Source organism: Apostichopus japonicus, chromosome 11 (genome assembly GCF_037975245.1).
Source record: "Apostichopus japonicus isolate 1M-3 chromosome 11, ASM3797524v1, whole genome shotgun sequence".
Lineage (NCBI taxonomy): Eukaryota > Metazoa > Echinodermata > Holothuroidea > Aspidochirotida > Stichopodidae > Apostichopus > Apostichopus japonicus.
In genome coordinates this window covers 15,409,453-15,430,971 of record NC_092571.1, presented here as the reverse complement: position 1 = coordinate 15,430,971, position 21,519 = coordinate 15,409,453, and the positions used below count along the sequence as shown (strand labels likewise).

The window sequence follows — 21,519 nt, the reverse complement described above, 5'->3', positions numbered from 1 at the left end:
AAAAATTAAACTCTTTCATGACTTTTCATCTTAAATTCATTCAATCAAGTATTATTTTTTATGAATTTGTGAAAAATATGTACAAGTTTACAAATTCAAAATTGCAAATCGAAAAAAAAAAAAAAAAAATCAATCGATGAATCAGGTAAGAAAACAAGCACCGAAAGAAAAGTCCGAGCATCAGTGAAAAAAAAAAAATGTTTGTGTAATTATAACAGAGGATTTTGTTTTATTCTTTAAATAATTAATAGTGTCCAACATTCTAATATTTCTAGCATTATTAACAATTCACTGCAGCTCCAGATCAATCCATGAATCTCCCCCCCAACCCCCCCCCCCACCCCCCATTGTAGACTTGACATCTTAGCCATCAAACTGAACTACATGATTTGTCTATTAGGCTTTTCAAACCATCCATTAACAGCAAGTTACAAACACAGAATACCGACGCTAGCTTCACGGGAGGTATATCAAAATGATTGTCCGGCTGTCAAATGAGATCCCTGAGGAGAGTAGTAGCAGTAAGTATACGAAGGTGTAATATCGATATCCGTCTTTCATCAGTGTTCAGTACTACAAAGTTACGTCTTATACATATTCATATTCTCATCATACATATTCATCTTAGTTTCTTAGCCTTTTATATAACCTAGTGACATTTATCTTGGTGCATGATTTTCGACGAAACATCTTGTCCTAAGGATGCTGTCGTCTTAAATGTGTTAGTAGGTGATATGCCTTCTGGAATGAACACTCATCCCATGTTTGTACGGATGCAAATGTATCGCAGTAGGTAGGAAAGAACTTCTTTTAGACTCTCTTCTACGACGGTCTTCTACGGCCATGGCTGTGCAGGGACCAGACAACCCACACAATATTCCATCTTTTGTGATGATTAATGCCGGGCTGACATTCCGACCAATTCCAGGTTTGGTAGATCTTTATTAATCTTTATTAATCAATGAGAATGACATCAGATTTCCCTCCTCTGGACAGATCAGTTGGTTCCCCTCCTTGTGATGGCTGGCTTATGCCTGTATGATAAAACAAGCCTTTTGTTTAAAACTCCATTCACTCTCACAATAAGAATGAATTTGAAGTTATAATGTGAACTAACAGGACCAGACAATAATAACCACATTCCTGCACCCTGAGCATTATATAAGACTTATTTCCCTCCCAAGAAAAAAACACCTCCCACTCCCCCACCAAGCATAACCAGTTAACCACACTAGTGTATTCGGAGCAACTACTGTCATAACTAAATAAAAGCTACTTTCTCCCACTGTAAGAAACCCCTCCCACAAAAAGAAACCCCTCCCCCAACAATAACCACACTTCTGCACCCTAGGCATTCACTACCTTCATCACATTAAACAATCCTTCCCTACTACAAAAAGAAACCCCACCCCCAACAATAACCACACTTCTGCACCCTAGGCATTCACTACCTTCATCACATTAAACAGTACTTCCCTACTACAAAAATAAACCCCTCCCCAACAATAACCACACTTCTGCACCCTAGGCATTCACTACCTTCATCACATTAAACAGTACTTCCCTACTACAAAAAGAAACCCCTCCCCCAACAATAACCACACTTCTGCACCCTACACATTCACTACCTTCATCACATTAAACAGTACCTCCTGGCTCCCTCTCAATAACAATCAATACTATCTTTAATCAATATTACTTCTCTCCAACAGCAACAAACCAACCACCTCCCCCCCCCCCCCTCCTTTCATATCCAAGGCTTCTTGTAACCCAATTCTCACAACCTTCTTGAATTCTACCTGGAGCCCAATTCCAGAATTTAACACATCTTGACAGCAATGCTTCTACTTTTCACTTCGTGTTGAGTAGCAATTTCGCTACCAATTTCAGAACAAAATAGAACTTTTTTCTGTTTCTTCATATTTTGAAACAATCCAATGAATAGCCATAACGATGAAATTATCTCTTATTTCCATACTGTACAAATCATAATAACAGTTAAAACCCCAAGAACTTAAAGTTTCCCTTCTGGCCAAGCATCCCTCACATGTATGTACTTTTGTTAACTTTCCTAAGCTAGAAATTTCCTCTGGCCTTCCCAGATTTTCAGATTGAGTCAAACACTATGCAGCATATTGAGGGTAACTGCATTAAATATAAACATTGCGCTAGAGTTAAAATTGTGAGTATATCTTAGATGGGCAGGGTTAATGTAAGTACAACCTTAAACCTGAAAGTTGGAGTCAAACCTTTGTACATAGTTTGGCTGATATATGTCTCATTTTTAATCCAGTTAAAACAGTTAATAAACATTTCAACATTCACCCATTCCATTAACTGCTTGCCTGTAACAAGCAACATGCAACATGCATTATGCAACATGCGAGCAACAAAACTGAAAGTTTGTTTCACCAAAAGATATGACGTAAAATGAAACAGAAACCGTATAAATGCCTTCAGCTTCTTCATGACTTAAACCTAGTACTGACAAAAATATTATAGAACAAATATATATATATAAAACTGAGAGTTTGTGAACCTCAAGGAGGAGACCAAAGGGGAGGTTCAACAGCAATGGAAAGCTACTTTATGATCTCTGAGTGCCAATTACCCAGAGGGGACATCAACCCTGAATTCTCTCAGCAACACTAACATCCATCTAATGTCATTTCTTAAGAGCATCACCAAAACCATTGCTAGCTTCTAAATCATGCAAAGCCCATTCCATTGAGGCATGGAATCCCTAACAAGTTTGGCTGACTTGGATGAGGGCAGTCATTCTCGGCTTAAAAATATTTCAGCTCTCCAATAACGAGCAACAGAGGTAAAAAGTGCACCAAAAACAGATACGAAAGGCCAGGGTTGGCCGGTTTTTACCGCCCCGGGAAAAACAAGTTTTTTACCGGGAGGTTTTTCCCACCTATAAGTGGGAAAAACTGGGAAAAACCTCAAATTATATACAATTCCTAAAAACTCATGTGGAACTTGTGGAGGAGCATAGAATCTACAAGAAAATGGCATCTTATGGTAGGGGGTTGGGTTACATCCAAAGAACAGCTATGATCTATAACTTGTGAGTTTACCGATTAGACTATTATAAATAATTCAAATAAATAATATATTGGATGCTCAAATCAACCAACTTTATTTTCCTATCGAGATGCATAATTCCATTATCTAGAGAATGGACTCGTATCAAACTGTTGGTGCCTCCTAGGGCTATGGTTCGTCATATTATACATGCCACATTAGTCCGCTCAGATCCAAATGATGATTCACATCCAAGAACGATCACTTCATGTCTGCGATAAATTGTACTCTGTTCACACTTCGCACTAGGCACTGTACTATGCTTATATTGCTTATAGGCACTGTACTAAGTGACTGTTGTGACATCAACTAATTTAAGAATAAGTAACAATTGGAACAGTTACTTGTGTTGTTGATACTCCTACCTCTTCAGTTAGCCTATACACATGTTCATGCCACATAATAGGCCTGAAGAATTTAGGAGGGATGAAGGTCCCAGTGTAGACCTATAATGGTTTGGGCAATAGGCAATGCATACTGCTAAAGAGATCGTGACAGAATAACTATACATGTGCAATACGAAAAATACTCTTTTTTCCACAAAAAGTAGAATAAGAATGTGATAAAATAGCTCAAAATGAAGCTAAGAAACTCCCATATTCAATAAAATATGCCTGTCATGAAACAATATCGGGCCTACTGATGACCCTGCATTTTACGGACAATTAATACTAGTTTTCGAGACGGAGGCGGTTTTTACCGGTATTTACCAGTTTTTCCCGGTTTTTACTGCTTAGTGGGAAAAACAGGTTTTTCCCGGGAAAATGCCAACCCTGCGAAAGGCTATAATGGAATAAAATTTGATTTATTCTTTCCCTTCCTTTCTTTTTCCCCCTTCCACCCTCCCCCACCTTTCCCTCATTATCTTTAAAAGCTGATATTTGAAAGGGGAGCAATTAAAAGGTAAAAATGAAATGGTAACAAACCAAACTTTGGTGGACACTTACTTTACCTGCCTGTGTGCTGCCTGCTTTCTGTGCAGGTACTTTGGATCCAGCACTGGTTGCCAGGGAGAGGGGTTTGACCTGGGGTTGCACTTGGGTTTTGCTTAGGGTTGAACCTAAGCATGAGAAATGATCAAAAAACACAAAGGCATCCAAGTCAATTGGAGCAAAAGAAAATTGCAAAACCTTTTTTAACTGAGAAAATTGCAATAATGAAGTGAAAAATAGAACGGCTTCCTTTGCATGTTCGTTACCAAAACATGAAATTCTTTGGGCTCAAAAGACTAAAGCAAAACAAACATGTAACACAACATTGGTCTTTGCTTTTTTCTAGAAAGCATTGCAATAACTCCTTCCCTCAACCACCACCAAAACGCAAATGAAAAAAAAAGAAGCAAATCTTGATGCAGGTGAAATAATAAGCAAATTAGTATCCAGATTTATATGGAAAAATAAAGGAACAATTTTGGCAACAGCATTTAAAAATATTAATAGCACCAGCAACTGTGTGCAGAAAGATATGGAATTGATATAAGAATCTTCCAGCCATGCACAAATTATGCTAGTAGCATGCATGGACGATTGGTGGCAGTGTCACTATGGGACAGATGTTAGAAAAGGATGGATTAATCACTACTGCAAAAGGTTCCCCATTTCCAGAACATGCATTCTGTAAAACTTCCAAATCAATAATGTAGCCCTGCCCATCTCAACAGTGAATGCAGCAAAAGCACCCAGTTGGGATAATTTATTCTATACTGTAGTGTCATGGCCCGCTTCAGAGCACTCGTATTGTCAGTACGGGCAGTATGAATATCATGTTTCTATCAGATCAAGGTTAGGAACTGCTTGTACTGACAATACCCGTGCTTTGAGAGCATGATATTGGAGTACAGTTTAGAGAGGTATTAGCATTAGAAAATTGTCCCAAATGGCTGGAACAAGATACACGTCGTGAATATTCATAACCCCCATCCAAACAACATTGGATGCGGCTCTTGCAGGTGGTGAGATTTCTCAGGGCTGCAAGGCTCTTGAGGCTCAACGTAGAGTTTACTCTCACCTGAGCTGGAAATGACGCTGGAGGCATTACTCAGAACAGAGGTGTAGTAGTTACCCATGGAGGGCTGGACACCTTGTTGACCTTTCACCACCAATTGGGGACGTGTTGACCCTGGTACCACTTGCACATTACCCTGGGGGACTGGTTGGGCTGCTGAAAAAAAAGAGCAAGTACAACATGCAGAGATGCAGGTTCGCCCAGAAAAAAGTCTAGAAATCACCACTACAGAGAAATGCTGATGACATGATACAGACCAGCCCAAGGAGATGCAATGGAAGTTTATGAGATAAAGATAGCTTTGAAAAGAAAGTGTTTGCTTGTAATGGGATTTGGAACCAGTGAGCTCAGGAACGCATGTTTTCTGCAGTATCAACTCACTTGTACAAATGTTCAAAACTTATGTTATTTTATTTTTTTGCTTTTAAAGAGGAAATGCCCACAAAAGTTTGTAATTGCTGCTTTGGCTTGAGAAAGAAAGCAAGTTACACTTTTTAGACCCAAATAATAATTGACAATAGTGACAACTTGAATAAAGACATCCACCGAATCATCAAAGGTACTGACGGTCCTCAGCGGTTAAAGCAACGGCTCATTTCTCCAATCCCTTTTCTTTCAAACATTGCAAATGAACTCAACTTAAAGAAAACCTTATCTTTAGAAACTTAAGAAATGATGACGGTTTGAAAAACTTTAGGGAAAGCAGTGCCATGTATAGTCAAATTGCCAAACAAAGGTATATGAAACTTGTGCTTAAAAGCGACTTGACTCACCAGTTGGTCTGTAGCCGACGTAGTTGGTAGCAAAGCTCCCACCATAGCTGCTCTGGTTAGTATAGGCTGCATAAGGGTTTGGTGGAGGAGGAGCAGGGGCTACCGGCGGAGGAGCTGCTGCTTGGGCACCCTGCTGCTGTAAATAAGAAGAAAGATAAAAAACAAATCAGCACTACATATTGTACATTATTTACCAAGAATAAATAAAAGTCATGCTGTTACCATCGAAACAACTTTCAAATACCAACATACCCAAATACTACCACTTACAAATAAATTTACAAATAAATTAAGTTTGAATTAATAAAATGTACATTCTTTTTTTTAAAAGAAAGCAAATGTTTGGCAAGAGGTGGATTTCAATCTGTGACATCTGGAATATAGGTCCCTGTGCTCTACCACCCTTGTTCAATTCAGGATTATTCAGGAATCATTCCAGGGTGTAGTTGGTGGTGATAGGTCATAAAACATTCCAATACTGGGTGTGTACGTTAGCTACTGTACCGAAGAAAGGCTCGCCGCATACAGTGAGACCAATGATCGATCCGAATTCTATGCGACTCAATCCGGAATGTAGATCAGCATTGCCTCCACAGACACCTTTCCCTGTTACTATATGGATTGGAACAGATGGGAATGCTCACAAACGTATAACAAGGTAGCATGACTAGCAAACATCACCAGTAAAGGTTTTACTAGGAATCCTACTACATTAGAGCTACATTGGCAAAGTTGCTTGCACTTCCTATAGCAACTGTCATTTCAAACATATCTGCTCTTACAAAGTATGTTTAAAGCTGCCTGTCTACAGGAATACTTCAGTCCCTAAATCATCATGGAAAAGGCTGTCTTCGTCGTCATACCAACTAAGTGTAAACATAGAAGCAAAGAACTAGAAGAGTACAGGGACATAAAAGGACAATACCCACCTGACCAGAACAACTAGTAGAATACGGGGACATAAGAGGACAATACCCACCTGACCAGAAGCACCAGCTGAGGAAGCAGCTTGAGCAGCAGCCTGAGCTGCAGCCTGTCCCTTGGAGGCATCACGACTAGCTAGTCTACTGAGAATGCTCCGTTCACTCATCTGGAGCCTAGCGGCTACAGGTGGAATGCGGGAGAGTGTGGCAGGAAGCCTGGCTACGTCTGACTTCATGTCAGTCAGCAACTCCTCAAGCTGGTTCAGCACTAGCAGACGGAAAAGAAATAAATAAATAAATACAATTGCAAAAACATTCCTTCAGAGCAGAGAAAAACACTGCAACAATCTATTGGAATAGTTAATTGAAGGCATTACTCGAGACTCTGACCGAAGGGATGATCTATGGGAACCCAGACGAGAACTCTGAGGAAAGCTCTGGAACAATCTTTATGAATAATTAATTGACGGCATGAATTGAGACTATGATCCAGGGAAGGATCTACGAGGACCCAGAAGAGAATTCAGATGTCAGGTGGTAAAACCCTATTCAGATATGATCATCACTGAATACTTTGCAAATAACCTGTACCACAAATATGTCAATATTATGGCTAGCTGACACCAAACCAATCCAAGAATGTGGTAAATTAAGTAATACTTGAGGATAGCACATTGCTAGAATTTTCACCAGGATGTTTCATGTTACTAGAAGGAGTGTCCACCCTTTAAATCAACATCCAGTGTTTGACATGACCTTCACTGTGCTTGGCAATGGTAATTGACTTTTTGCAACACTGATGGTTCACTTCATCCTTCGACCACACCTCAAGAAACACTTTTTTCACTGAAAACAATAAAACCACTGGCAACCTATACTCTATCCATACACACAAGTTCATAGAGTGAAGTGAGTATGACAGCAGCTGTGAACATACAGCTGATAATAACAACTTCAATCCTAATATATGCAAATAATATGCATCCAACATGACACAAGTTAACATCACTTCTGTTGCAATTACAAGGTACCTTTGTGCATGGTCAGAATGAAAATGACTGATTGAGCCGTGCAAGACACGGCTCCTGTAGGTTAATCAGAAAATTGGGGTGAAACAGACAATAGCAGTTTGGTGAATCGCATGAAGAGGAAGACAAGCAGCACACGTAACTTGGAAGCTTTAAAGGAGTAATGGGAACTACTTCATAAAAATAATGGGAGGTTGCTCCAGACCTGGCAAACCCACCCTTATGCAAAAAAGAAAAATACCTTTGTGAAGGACTGCATTTGCAGGTTTATTCCCAGCCAGTGACTCTCGTGAAAGGTGTTGGTGACTCTCAGCCAAGCATTCTACCTCTGCAAATCTTGCATTCAGTGCTATGGCTGGATGATTGACATCCTGTGTGAGGTTCAGGTACGCGGCTCGTCTCAGCTGCTCCTCTATGACGAGCGCCTGCTCTAGGAGCTGTACAATGAACAATGAAAAATTTGTGAAGTGGGAGGAAGAAAAATAACAGAGACTATCGACTGGATTTGATAAGTAATGAACTGAAGAGAGGTACTGTTTGTCAAAAAGTATGCATGATTGCTGCATTACCATTCATATTCAACAAACAAGTTTCCTTTCAATCTATCTATAGAAGGAATGGATACCATGGAAACATGAAATTACAGGATCTTACACTCTCTGCAGCATACACACACGGGACTAATACCAAATATGAAAATCATTTTGGTGCCAGCCTGAGTAGGGGTTTCCCAAAGTGGTACTTTTTATAGACAGGTTTGTAATATTTGAATATTAAACAGGCATTTAAATATTCCAGGAAACTCTTGCCATAAGATAATTTAGCAAAAGCCAGCTTTCTTATTTTTTTTTTAGCAAAAGCCAGCTAAATAACCAGCTACAACAGTTCAGCATTCAATAAAAAAAATAAAAAAAATTAATAAAACAAAAAATCAACAAAAAACAAACCTTGAATCTTCTGGCCAGGAATTTGTTTTTAATTTCCAAGTAATTACTCTTGCCAACATGCATCTTGAAAGGTTCATTGATTACAGCATAGGCAAAGTCATTCTGTATGTCCTGCCATCTGCCATAGCCATGTCTTCAAAGGTAACAAATGGTTAAGGAACACAAGGGAGGTTAGCTAAGTATGCCCAGCATGGTTGACCTTATAGCCTCTTGCCAAAATCACCTCTTACACTAATACTAGCCTGACAAACACTGCATGGTAAGGTCCAATTTTTCAGCTAATTTATTGGTTAATTCAATTCAATATGCTATTTGATACAGTCAGTTGAAGAGGTGCTCTGCGACAGAGTTAAGTTTGTCAAAAAAAAATTGAGATCCTGGATTTCAACACAAAACCTTGGTGTTACTGAACATTGCTCTTAATGTAGTACCTTGCTCTCTGTGCTACTAAGATGCTGTGTGAACGTTGTACCAGAGAGAAACCTGTTACCATAGAGACAACCTATGACCCTGATTTCATAACTCCCAGTAACAGTTGCCATGCAGTTGAGAAGAGCCTGAACTTTACTACTTTTGCTAGCATTTCATTGCCATAAGATTATCATAGAAATATAAAATACAAACACAAAACCAAAAATCAAAAAACCAAATAGTCCCATCTATGAAGTGTTTACATATCGCACACCAAAGTTTACCCAAATTAATCACAAAATACTGGAAACACTGACTCTCTGTGTAAAAACACTCTGCTACATCTTTGAACTGTGTAGCAACTTGGCCATTTTGCTTCGCAATACAAGTCGAACAACCTGCAGCATGAACACACCACGCCCCTAAAACATTCTATATCTCTCTGGAAGATATCTTCGGTCTAAAAAGGATACTTGACGATTCCATGGATGAGCCAATAGTCATGTTTACGGTGCCAGATTTCAATCCCTTTCTCTCCGAGAGCTTTGGCAGCGTGTTCTTCATTCAGCCATAGTGTGTGGAGTTCTGTGAATCCCCCATCAGCGATGTTAAACACAAACCTCAGCTTCTTCTTCTTTTCTCCATTTGGTTTCGCAACGACTGGTAAAAAAAGAAGAGAGTTAAAATTATAAACAACACAATTATAACAGCAAAAACACAAACAACACAAACACAATTATAAACAACACAATATAAACAATACAATGATCAAATCGTAGATCCAGAGTGGTGAACCATTAGCAATAGCTAATTTTTCACACATTTTCAAATTTATATATATTAATCTGTCTGTCCAAATTCACTTGAATGTAATCACATCAGGAGGAATTTATTCAGCATTGTAGCTCAGTGCTATGTGTATAAACTGTCTTTGCTACAGTGAGCTCAATCAGTTTTCAAAGTAAAATAAACAAACAGAGAACCGACTGGAAATGGGATTGAAACCAGGTGGACAATCGCACTACTATTTCTTTGAGGACAACAAGTAGACAACCATGGTCTACGAAACAAACAAAGTAAGCAAAGATGGGCTTAACAAGCCGTGTGATATTACTTTGTGGTTTTGCTCTTTTAAGAAACAGAAGGTGGCAGTGGCAGATGACTTTTGATGAAGAGTGATGACATTAAACTAACCTAAACCTTGACAAACTAAAACTAAAACTAAACTAAAAACTAACTAAAACTAAACTAAATTAAACTAAACCTAAACTAAACCTTAAATTAAACTAACCTTGCTTCTCCTCACCATTGGATGCCTTGCTCTTCGTTTTATCGTCCTTAGGTATAGCGTCCTTAGATGTAGCGTCCTTGGCATCTTCCTTGGCCTCACTTCCGGCTTCTATCTTTGTTTCGTCTTTGCTCGCAGCAGCTTTCTCCTCCTCCTTCTTCCCCTCTTCCTCTTCTTTAGTCCCCTCCTCTTTCTTAACCTCTTCGATCTTACTTTCTTCTGTTCCTTCCATTGGTGTCTCTTTCGCTGCATCTTTCTCTACTTTCTCTCCTCCTTCCTTCGTCTTTGCCTCTACTTGGGTCTTCTCCTCCGCCTTTGCTTCATCTTTCTGTCCATCCTCTGCTCCTTCTTTCTTGACTGCTTCCTCTTCTTCTTTCTTGCTGCTGTCCTCTACTCCATCTTTCTCCTTTCCTTCCTCCTTATCCTCAGAAGCTTCCTTTACTTCATCACTTGTCTTCTCAACTTCAGACTTGCTTTCTCCATCTTTCTCTGTCTCTTTCTTGGCTTCCTCCTCCTCCTGTTTCTTCTGCTCCTCCTCCTCCTCCTCTTTGTTCTTCTCCTCATCATTATTTTTCATCTCCACGGCTTCTTCTGCTGCCTCCTTCTTTTCTCCTACCACGTCTTTTTCATCCTTCTCCGTCTCTGTCTCATCCTTGTCTTTCTCGTCCTTGTCCTTCTCGTCACCATCCTTTTTCTTCTCCTCCTCTTTTCTAGCTCCCTCTGCTTTCTGATCTACATCCATCTTTTCTTCTTCTTCCTTTTCTTCTGTCTTTTTATCTACCTCCATCGGTTCCTCTTTATCTTTTTCCTTCTCCTTCTCGTCAACCTCCATCTTCTCTGTCTCTGTACTGTCCTTCTTAGCATCCTCCTTCTCTTTGGTTTCACCTTCCACAGGTTTTTCTTTATAAGAGGAGAAACAATATCATATTATTAGCAACTCAAAGTTTTCAATTCAATTACAAGAAAAACTTATCATATTTACTCTAATGAAAAACAAAAGTTATACTTTGCCCTAAAAGTATAAATATGACCGCCCTTCCTATCCCAACCTTCAAAGATTATCCATGAGTATACAAAGACAATGGTTTGGGGTCTTAACTATCCCCCAAACATTCTTCTGTATCACCAAAAAATGTTCTTCTGCACCCCAAACTTTCTTACATCTCTTTATCCCTCCAAACTTGACTGGATCCGCCAAACTTCTCTACACCAAACTCCTAACATATCAAACGCCTTTTAGTGTTGAATACAACTAACCAACTTATCACTCTCTTCTATTGTCAGGCACTTCACCGATACATAATTGACCCTTGACCCAAGTGCAACATCTTAAAATGATTATCAATACATGACTAGGCCTTATCATTTATTAGGTTTGGATGTGGATGGATAATAACACATGCAACAGCAGCGACTAATAGGGCAGTCGAATCTACCACGATATAAGATTGGGCTCATGTAGAACCGCTATGAATGTGTTTTCAGTCCTACACAAAAAGTCAATGGTTTGCAGACCATCTGAGATGTATTTACCCAAATATTACTCAAGCAAATAAACACCACTTTCTTTTATCTCATGTTAAGATATTTCAGAACAACAAGACCAGCTGCTTAAAATGAACCGACTGTTGTCCATTAGTTCTGTTCTCACCTGCATCTTTCTTCTCCTCTCCAGTTTCCTTGCCAGAGTCTTCCTTGCCAGGGTCTTCCTTTTCTTTCTCCTCCTCTTTTTCCGTAACACTCTCTTTGTCCGTGCCTTCACCGTTCTTCTCAGCCGCTTTTCCCTGGGCATCTCCAGTTGCACCACCAGCATTAGCAGCAGCAGTGGGTGTTGCTGTAGCATTAACAGCGGGTGTTGCGGCCGGCGGTGTTGCTGTAGCATCAGCGGCCGGTGTTGCTGTAGCATCAGCGGCGGGTGTTGCTGTAGCATCAGCGGCGGGTGTTGCTGTAGCATCAGCGGCGGGTGTTGCTGTAGCATTAACGGCTGGTGTTGCTGTAGCATTAGCAGCAGGTGTTGGCGTGGAGGTAGGCGTAGGCCCTGCGGCAGTCGTCGGAGGGGGAGCCGGGGAAGCGGTACGGGATGATTGCTTTGATTGAGGTTTGGAATTAGGGTTGATGGCAGAGACAGCTCCGGGGTGGGGCAACAACTCGGGCATACTGATGGAACCATTGATTGGTTCAAACTCCATCACCTTGAAACAAAGAAAAAAATATCAGAATTTTTTAAGAAAAAAATATACAAAGAGGAGGTAACCTCACCCAAAATTAAATTATCTGTTGGTTTTGGAACTTTTTGAGTCTGTTTAAAATGAAATAACTTGCATTTGTTTTGAAAAAAAACATGAAAGTTGGAGGCTAGGCTAAACCCTCTCCTTCAAATTTTGCTTGATGAAGAAGCCATACTGAGTTCACAAACCCTATATACCAATACATCTTTGATAGATATATCTTGCAGTATCTTTTAAGACAAATCTCTCTGGAATAAAACTGATTTACATCAAACAGAGCTTCTTCAACAGAAGAACCTTACACTATTTTTTATTCTTCTTCTCAAACTAAGAGAAACCAAAAAAGCCGAATGAGAATTAAAACTCCTGCCCTGAAGATGTTGGATCAAACATTTATGTTGTTCCAGTACATTGTTAGGTGTCCATCCACTTGGTGTAATTCTCATCATCATTGCTGTCATAATCTCAAATAATTTATCAGAAACAGACTTACCTTTTTCCTGATCAAGCTCATGACTCCTATTCTAGTCAGGACGTGTTGGCGTGACAACCCCTCTCGAGGTACCCCGTCAGCAAATGTCTCCGCCCCGTCTGAGCCAGGCTCGCATAAATGACGCATAAATAGAGAGACGTAGGCCCTGGACGGAAATAAACAGTAGCCGAGACAATATCAACAGATGATGCCTAATGCCTTAGAGATGGCATACATATTGCCACTTCACCAATTTTTGGCAAGTTTTTTTCTTTGTCATTTGCTTTTAGAATAATTTCTTCAACCAAACAGATTTCATCACTCTACGAGTTTTACCCTGCACTCTTACAAGACATGCAGCAAATGACTTAAAGTCATGTTCTTCAATTTGGTTAATGAATGTTCCACTGACCACATGCTTAAACCTGTGTTCACCATGCTCATTAACCTGTCTGTATTTTGTGCGTTTTTGTCCCTACTGTTACTTGACATTTAGCCTTTGAAGAAGATCCTGCTAGGATCGAACGAAACGTCAGGCCAACTTACTTTTACACATTCTCTTACACAGGCTCTCTAGTGGATAAGCAGTTTGCTAACAGTTTTATTTTATTATGCTTAAAACTATGCAGTCTTTACTACTGGTAGATATCTGTGAAATGAAACGGTGACAAATACTCACTTGAAGTGTCTTTCTGGTTTGCCTCGGAGATCACGAACCAACCACTGAGAGTTGTAAGGGTCTTGAGGAGGCATTCCCCATCTCATGATTGCATTTAGGAAAGCCTTCCTCTGTCTGGCGTTGAATCCCAACACCTATTTCAGAAATGAATAATGCACATCAATGTTGTTAATCCATTCTGGTCACACCGAATCAAAATGACGATAGTGGACAATTTAACATTAATAACATACTGATAAAAACAGAGACAGACAGACAAATGAGAATTCTGTACCCCTTCTAAATTGAAGTACTTTCACCCATATTTGTGGGGTACAGCAGAATGAGTACTAGCACAATCATAAGTCCCCTTTGCAGGGAATAACCTATCACTTATCACATCACAAACTTTGAAGCAAAATGGTCAATTTGCTATATAAGTCCAAAGAGGTATAGCAGTTTTTTTTGTTCACAGAAAACATAGTATTTCATATGAGGTTAAGTTCAGAGCTTTAAATATTCTGAACAAAATTTAAACACTAAATTATTCCTTGCCTCGTATGAATACCAAGGGACTGAGCAAGGGTACAAGTACTAAATCTTGCTATATAGTACAGGTATTCTAAATTTCAAAAAATGCCAAAGTATGAGTAAACAAACCTAAGAGGGTCTTCACAAGTACAGGTAACTATGCTAGTGTTATGTGTATGCGTATGGACTCATAACAAGTCTCTTTTCACCACAAAACATACAAAACTCCCTTGAAAAAAAGAGGTATTTCCTCTATTTGAACGTGTTCTGCCATGCCTATACAGAGCTTTCAAACCTTTATAAAGCTCAACCTATTACAGCAGATTTCTCTGACAAGTGCCAGAGGTTTTTCTTTTGTGTCCAGGAGTCAGAGATAATGAAGGGAGATGCCAGTATCTCTAAATAAACCCTGGACAACTTTTATCTCATTCAGAATAAACAAAGTGGACGTCCATGGGTAGCATATAAATAGGACGACTACGAATTTCACTTGCAGTAGGAAAAGCCTAAGCAGCAGAAGGCATGTTATACCAAGGACACACCAACTACAGAAACTGTGTTTCAACTATTCTGTGACATGTGTTTCACTTCTCTACTTGGCCACATTTTCAGCTATCACTTATCCCTTGAAAGCACAATTCTACATTTCTTAGAAAACATTATGCTCCACAAAACAAAACATATTTTTACCTCAATCTGTCCACCAACTCTGGCCAACAAGGGTGGTAGTTTTTCTTTCTCCCTTCTGCTCTTGCGAACTGCAAAGATAGAAATGCCGGAAATGCAGACATTTTTCACTCTCTTGTTAAGAAACACTGCCACTTCATTACAATGAATCTTTTGTCTTGATGAGAAATCTTTAATGATGATCAAGGACCAATTTATCTCGGCAAATATTTCAGCAAACGATTGCAGAATAGGTGTTGAATGTTTGAATGACTGCCGACTATTAGCAAATTACTTCACCAACAGTGGGCAGGCAATGACTTCAACTGAATAGTGTATGCTCAAAATAGCCAAACAATACACACTTGTGAACGGAGGGTACAGAGTTTAGGTTGGTAACATACCCCAAATTGGGGAGGGATGTTTGACCATGACATGGAAAACAACTGCATATTTGTCCATTAACAGCCTTATATATCAACAACAATACCAAGCACCCCGTCCCAAAATATTCACCCCCCCCTCGTGTCCCTTCACTCCCTATACCTTATAGGATCCAGTCAAGTCATGGTTTGGAATGGATGTCATATTGTCAAATCATCTTATATACATGCCAAGGCCTGTCACTAGGAAATTTATAAAACACAAACTATCGACATAAAATGCCAAATCTTGTTTTGTTCTTTTTTGAGACATCCGATGAGAGGAAGATGGATTTGGAAAGAGGAGAGAATGTATGGTTACCTTCCTTTGATTCATCAAAGTCTTCGTCTTCATCCTCTTCTTCGGATTTTGCCGAGTAATCGCTGGAGTTGTCAGTCATCTTATCATCCCAACCTACAAACATACAAACCAACACACTACAATTACTCGACGACGAAACCCGGATGAAACTAACTGTCGACATTTTGTTATTCTGAGCAAACTAAAAAAGGCATTTTTTCTTTTTTTTTTAGTTTACCATACGATATAACTCAGTAACAGCCTGTCCAAATATCAGACGCGTACACAGACTAAGCCACACTACAACAACCTTTCGACACAAAATTCCCTCAGACTCATTATGCAAAGTTACAGTTTTTAAGTCTCTATTTTTTGTTTTCACTTTTAATGCAATAACTACTTTGAGCTTATCGTACCACACGACTACAGAGATAATTTGTCACATGCAGGGACACACACCATTCGTTCAGTGATTACCACCTTAACACACCACATATTATAGAGCACACACATAAATAGCAGCACTGTTAATAGAGTAAGTAGATTTTATCTAACCATTTTCAGTCTGGCTGGTGTCGTTATAGTTGACCTGTCTCCTGACCCTCTTGCCCTTGCCGAGGGTGCGAGCCAAGTCCTCCTGTTGCTGCTCGTAGTGGTGGCGGAGAAGCTTCTCCCAGTAAGCAGGGTCCGTTGGTTCCAACTCCTGCTTTATGACCTCCGTTTCTGGTTCCTACGTTAACGGTAAAGGAGAAGCAGCGATAATTTGCATAATTCTTTCTCTCATATATTCCACAGCTGAGAATTTCACTTGCTTAGCATAGAATTATGGTTGCACTCTTTACTGTACTGAACTTAAATACATTAGAAAGGGTAAAACATGCAGACAACCCAAAAAATATTTCACAAAAAACTAAGCAGAACTTTAATTGATGATGGGAACCGAACAGTATAAATGGAATCATATTGGAAAGTGGGTGGGGGTGGGGGAAGTAGAAAATTGCCTACTGAAAGTATAAATGCTTTATGTATAGCCCATCGAGGTATCTAAGTTACCTGAACCATCTCTCCTCTATCTATATGTCTATATGTGATGTAGGACTATTTATGTTGTCCTGTTATGGTTTATCTTAGGAAAGTGTTTTTAGGGACTGCACCTCTAGAGTGTGGTGGTGCCCACCCACGGTTTTGTGTTCGGGGCTTGATTACATTAGCTGTACACTTTGAATCCCTGGAGAATACAATACTCCATGGTTTATTGAAAATTTTGTTTCAATACCCACCCCCCCTCACCCCACCCCCTATTGTATGTCAAGTAAACGGGCAGCTAGCTCCTATTGACATTTCTGTACAAATAAACTTATTACTTTTTTATATGGATTTAAAAAGTATAATTGCATCATAATGCATCATACTGATAAGCAAGGGTATTATTTAACTGAATATGACACAAACTCCTACAGTTTAAATGAGGTTGAAACTGAGACCAGGACATCGGGTCCTGCAACATGACGACCGAGCTGACTTTGTTTGGAAGGTGTCTGTTAGCTCTTACCTCTTCCTCTTCTTCATCCTCCTCGTCAACTTCATCTTCCTTGATGGTGTAACTAGCGACCTTGAAGGAATCTAGATACTCATTTGCATAGTCCTTGTCCTCCTCTACACCCTTCTTGGACCGGTCAAGGAGCTCATTGACTGCCTTGTCCTCCCATGTGATGGTACCGGACTCTTCGCCCGCCTCTTTACCTACATGAGCGAAGGTACGGAAAAAAAAGGTGAAAACCAGTCAGTTGTACTGGTAGGCTGACTGCTACTAGTGGTAATTACACTCCATCTATAGTTTATGCTGCTTTGTCACAATCACATCCTGATGATGATTCTAGACAACAACTTTATTATCGGGAGAAGTCTTCCTACTGACAGAGAAGAGACCAAAGACTGTTGAGAAGGGGCATCTCATTAATGAATATTAACAACACTCGAGCCCAAGATAGACCCACAAAGTTGTCATTTTGTCTGGTGTTGGGGGTGATGGAGTTAGGGGGGAGAGATAAATATAAATAATAATAACAAAGTGTATCTACTCCGCAGACTAGATCAAGTTATTAAAGAACATTGACCATTGAAGTTTAACAGAGAGAAAATATTAATATTGCACAATTTCTGCCCACGAATATCATTGAGGGATACCTAGGCAGTACATTGTGCTATGAAAGAATTGCATCAGTTTTCAAGTCTTGCAAAACATATTTCTTTACTTACCAGTGTCACATATTTCACAAAACCTACACAAACAACGTCATACATGGGGAACTGTTAACATTCAAAGACGACCGTTCAAGATCCATTTCCCGAATCCACATGTTGTGGATCAAACGTTGTGGCAGGATAGGGACACAGATTTTTTTTTATTCACTCACCGATGTCTTCCTTGAAGAGATCCTCTGTACCAAACTTCAAGATGTTATCCAACTCTTTCTTAGACATGGCATTCTTGGCCTGAGAACCAAGACCGGGACGGACAACGAGATGGGTCAACATCATCTTCTTCTTCGCAACCTTTAGAGAGAAGATAGAATGTTGGTTCAATTCACGAACCTTTCATCCTCTCGAGCGAGTCAAGCAATACTCATTATTCAAAGCCATGTATACACTTCTTCCACATCGTTCCCACACTTTCTTAACAGAGCAAATTCTGGGCATGTTAGGGCTGGCGATTTTTGTCACAAAATACATCAGAACGTTTACTGAGCATCACATTGAATTTCAGCCCGTAAATTCTTCATCATGTGTTTAAGTTGTGAAAGCAGTATGTTTAATAGTTTGAGGTCTTCTAATGTTCTTTCGAAGAGCCCAATTTTGCCGTCATAGCTTTTCTTAAGTGCCAATAATCAATCACATCAAAACCGATAAAACTATACAATTCACCACTAAACATTAGAATGTGGATATGCAAGCAAAAACTTCACTACTGTATAAATACACTTCAGTAGCAATACATTAATATATTAATTTCATTAGGAATTCAATATCTCCTGTCCTCCCCCCACCTCCCCCTCCCCCCCGGCCCCAATTGTTGTGCTATACAGTAGAATCAAGTTTCATGATATGTTCCAATATTAGAAAACCTCTGTAAATATCAAACCCAACTTTCTGTCTCTACCAATCACTTAAAAAAGAGAAACAGCCAATTTCTTGCATGTATGAGATTGATCATGTCCACATCTCACATTACATTTCTCCCTCCTCATAAAATACAGGTTTCCAACCTTCAAAATCATTTACCTGAGTGATCCTCTCTTCCACCGAGTTTCTCGTCACAAACCGGTAGATCATGACCTTGTTGGCCTGACCGATTCGATGAGCTCTGCTGAACGCTTGGATGTCGTTATGCGGGTTCCAGTCGGAATCGTATATAATGACGGTATCGGCTGTAGCCAGATTAATACCCAGACCGCCAGCTCGGGTTGAAAGAAGAAAGACAAACTGTTCTGCATTCGGTGCTGTAGGAGTGAAAAGAAACGATCAAAAACGATCAAAAAACAAAAACAGAATTATAATTATTGAAGGTATCAACATTCTCTGAACGAACACTAGTACAACACCGGGCTGGTTACAATAAAAACATACGTTATTAAATAATACACTTATGTTATAATAGAAAACAATGCAAATACTTGGATGTTAGTGAAGAACTTACCATTAAATCTATCAATAGCCTCTTGTCTGAGAGTGCCAGTGATTCCACCATCTATTCTCTCATAGCGGAAACATTCACCTTCAAGGTAGTCTTCCAACAGATCCAACATTTTCGTCATCTGCAGAAAAAGAAAAAAAAAAAACACATAAAATATGTATGTCTACTCATATAATGAATAATCTCATAATCTCTACAAATAATCTCATACTTAAATACCAGTAATTACACATAACAAAATATATAAATCAAGAAAAAAATGCAATAGGTCCTCACCTGCGAGAAGATAAGCACCCTGTGTCCCCCTTTTTTTAATTTCCGTAGCATCTTGGTGAGTAAAATCATCTTTCCACAGGCTTTGATCAGGGCATTGACCTCGTAGGCACCGTTCGGTGCTCGTGGAGCTTCCTATAGACAACAACGAGAGAGAGAGATTATAACAGCAGGGTATCAAACATCATCATACAGATTCCAAGTCTTAAGAAGTACATCAAATACTTCAGACATGGTGGTGATCATGCACCTTCCAAAATATGCTGGGACAGATTTTGCTCTCAAGTGAAGCCTATGCATTCTACACAGTTATAAACAAGTACTGCAAATATAAAATTTACTAGAAAAGAATATTATAAACTTCTAAGGGGGAAAAATCCAGTCTACACCTCCACAAGATAGATTTAAGAATTTCACCAACCGTTAAAAGTTGTTACTATTGCCATAATACACACGCCATCAGAAGATTCACATATTGAAGCAACTGTTACAAATTGTTACTATTGCCGTAATACACACGCCATCAGAAGATTCACATATTGAAGCAACTGTTGCAAATTGTTACTATTGCCATAAAACATGCCAGCAGGATATAGGAGATTCACATATTGAAGACCACCCAGTCCACAAGTTTCTGGATAGAGCGATCATCCCTAGAAGTGGTAGGATGAGGCTGCCGTTGGCTAGAACTAACAGACACCCCTCTTCATTCATTCCACAATGCATGAAACGACACAACCTACTTCTTAGACGTTAATGCTTGCCCTGTTGGTATTTTCGTTTTTATTTTCGTCCTCTCCTCACAGTGCAATGTACTGTTTCGGATTTTTGATCGTTCCTCCTGTTGCCTATGTACACATGTTTTCATACTTTGTAATCTCTTATCTTTTTAGATGTTTTATACACTTGTTTTATACGAGCATTCACTTACCCTTTGTGGGGTTTAATAAAGTTTATCTTATCTTATCTTAACTGTTTCAAATTGTTACTATTGCCATAAAACACACGCCAGCAGGATAGGGGAAATTCACATATTGACACAGAAATTTTTCCAGCAAGTTCCTCACACCATATTGATCTGTAAAATGAATATCTCTTAAGACAAAATCTCTGATTCAAACATTTGCTTGTGAGGGTGACTTACTACAGCGGCAGTGGGAAATAGGTAAGGATGGTTGCAACATTTCTTCAGATCCATCATCACGTTCAGTAATGATACGCTCTGGCCTCCCGTCTTGGAACTGAGGGCCTCAAAGTTTTTAGTCAAGATGTATTTGTAGTACTTCCTGGAAAAGACAGACAAATTACAAACCCCCTTTTATTATGAAAACTGCTGGAGTTGAAGCAAACAACAATAACTGTGTAAAAAAATATGTGAGCAAAAGTACAGTATAAAGTGGTATTAACATCAGAAAACAGTCCAAGGGTATTAATATCAGAAAACAGTTCTAAGGTATTAACATCAGAAAAACAGTTGTAAGTTGGTATTTATTGATCAAAAATAAAATTGTTTCTTACTTTTGCATAGCACTGAGGTCAACCCTGACAATAAACTCGCTCTTGGAAGGAATCCCCTTCAGGACATCTGCCTTGAGACGTCTCAACATGTGGGGGCCGAGGAGGACGTGCAGTTTCTTGATCTGGTCTTCTTTGGCAATGTCCTCAAACTCGTCAAGGAAATGTTGGAGATTACTATGGAAAAAAAACAATAAATAAAAATAGAGTACAGTACAGAAAATTGATGCACTTTACAGATTTACTGAATTAAAAGTGGGTTGGGCTTCTGAGAGGAAGTGTCCTAATTACATCT

The 21,519-nt window shown here is 39.3% G+C and overlaps 1 protein-coding gene across 8 annotated transcripts in view; it reads right to left on the bottom strand.

Moving 5' to 3' along the window:
* Positions 1 to 814: 814 nt before the first annotated feature.
* Positions 815 to 21,519, bottom strand: part of LOC139976342 (chromodomain-helicase-DNA-binding protein 5-like) — a 33,763-nt gene continuing 13,058 nt past the window's right edge. Inside the window, exons 17-38 of one of the 8 annotated variants that reach the window (XM_071985031.1) lie at positions 21,228 to 21,401; positions 20,854 to 20,995; positions 19,713 to 19,844; positions 19,440 to 19,557; positions 19,025 to 19,242; positions 18,160 to 18,298; positions 17,295 to 17,485; positions 16,298 to 16,472; positions 15,764 to 15,856; positions 15,044 to 15,111; positions 13,844 to 13,977; positions 13,186 to 13,330; positions 12,116 to 12,656; positions 10,468 to 11,364; positions 9,650 to 9,836; positions 8,766 to 8,898; positions 8,060 to 8,255; positions 6,847 to 7,058; positions 5,868 to 6,003; positions 5,098 to 5,250; positions 4,038 to 4,150; positions 815 to 1,034 (exon numbers count right to left, since the gene is read on the bottom strand). In XM_071985031.1, coding sequence (XP_071841132.1) covers positions 1,029 to 1,034; positions 4,038 to 4,150; positions 5,098 to 5,250; positions 5,868 to 6,003; positions 6,847 to 7,058; positions 8,060 to 8,255; positions 8,766 to 8,898; positions 9,650 to 9,836; positions 10,468 to 11,364; positions 12,116 to 12,656; positions 13,186 to 13,330; positions 13,844 to 13,977; positions 15,044 to 15,111; positions 15,764 to 15,856; positions 16,298 to 16,472; positions 17,295 to 17,485; positions 18,160 to 18,298; positions 19,025 to 19,242; positions 19,440 to 19,557; positions 19,713 to 19,844; positions 20,854 to 20,995; positions 21,228 to 21,401 — 4,303 coding nt within the window. In that variant the 3' untranslated portion in view covers positions 815 to 1,028. The remainder of the gene's footprint in view (positions 1,035 to 4,037; positions 4,151 to 5,097; positions 5,251 to 5,867; positions 6,004 to 6,846; positions 7,059 to 8,059; positions 8,256 to 8,765; positions 8,899 to 9,649; positions 9,837 to 10,467; positions 11,365 to 12,115; positions 12,657 to 13,185; positions 13,331 to 13,843; positions 13,978 to 15,043; positions 15,112 to 15,763; positions 15,857 to 16,297; positions 16,473 to 17,294; positions 17,486 to 18,159; positions 18,299 to 19,024; positions 19,243 to 19,439; positions 19,558 to 19,712; positions 19,845 to 20,853; positions 20,996 to 21,227; positions 21,402 to 21,519) is intronic. The other 7 variants (XM_071985027.1, XM_071985029.1, XM_071985028.1 and 4 more) reach the window with 7 other exon arrangements.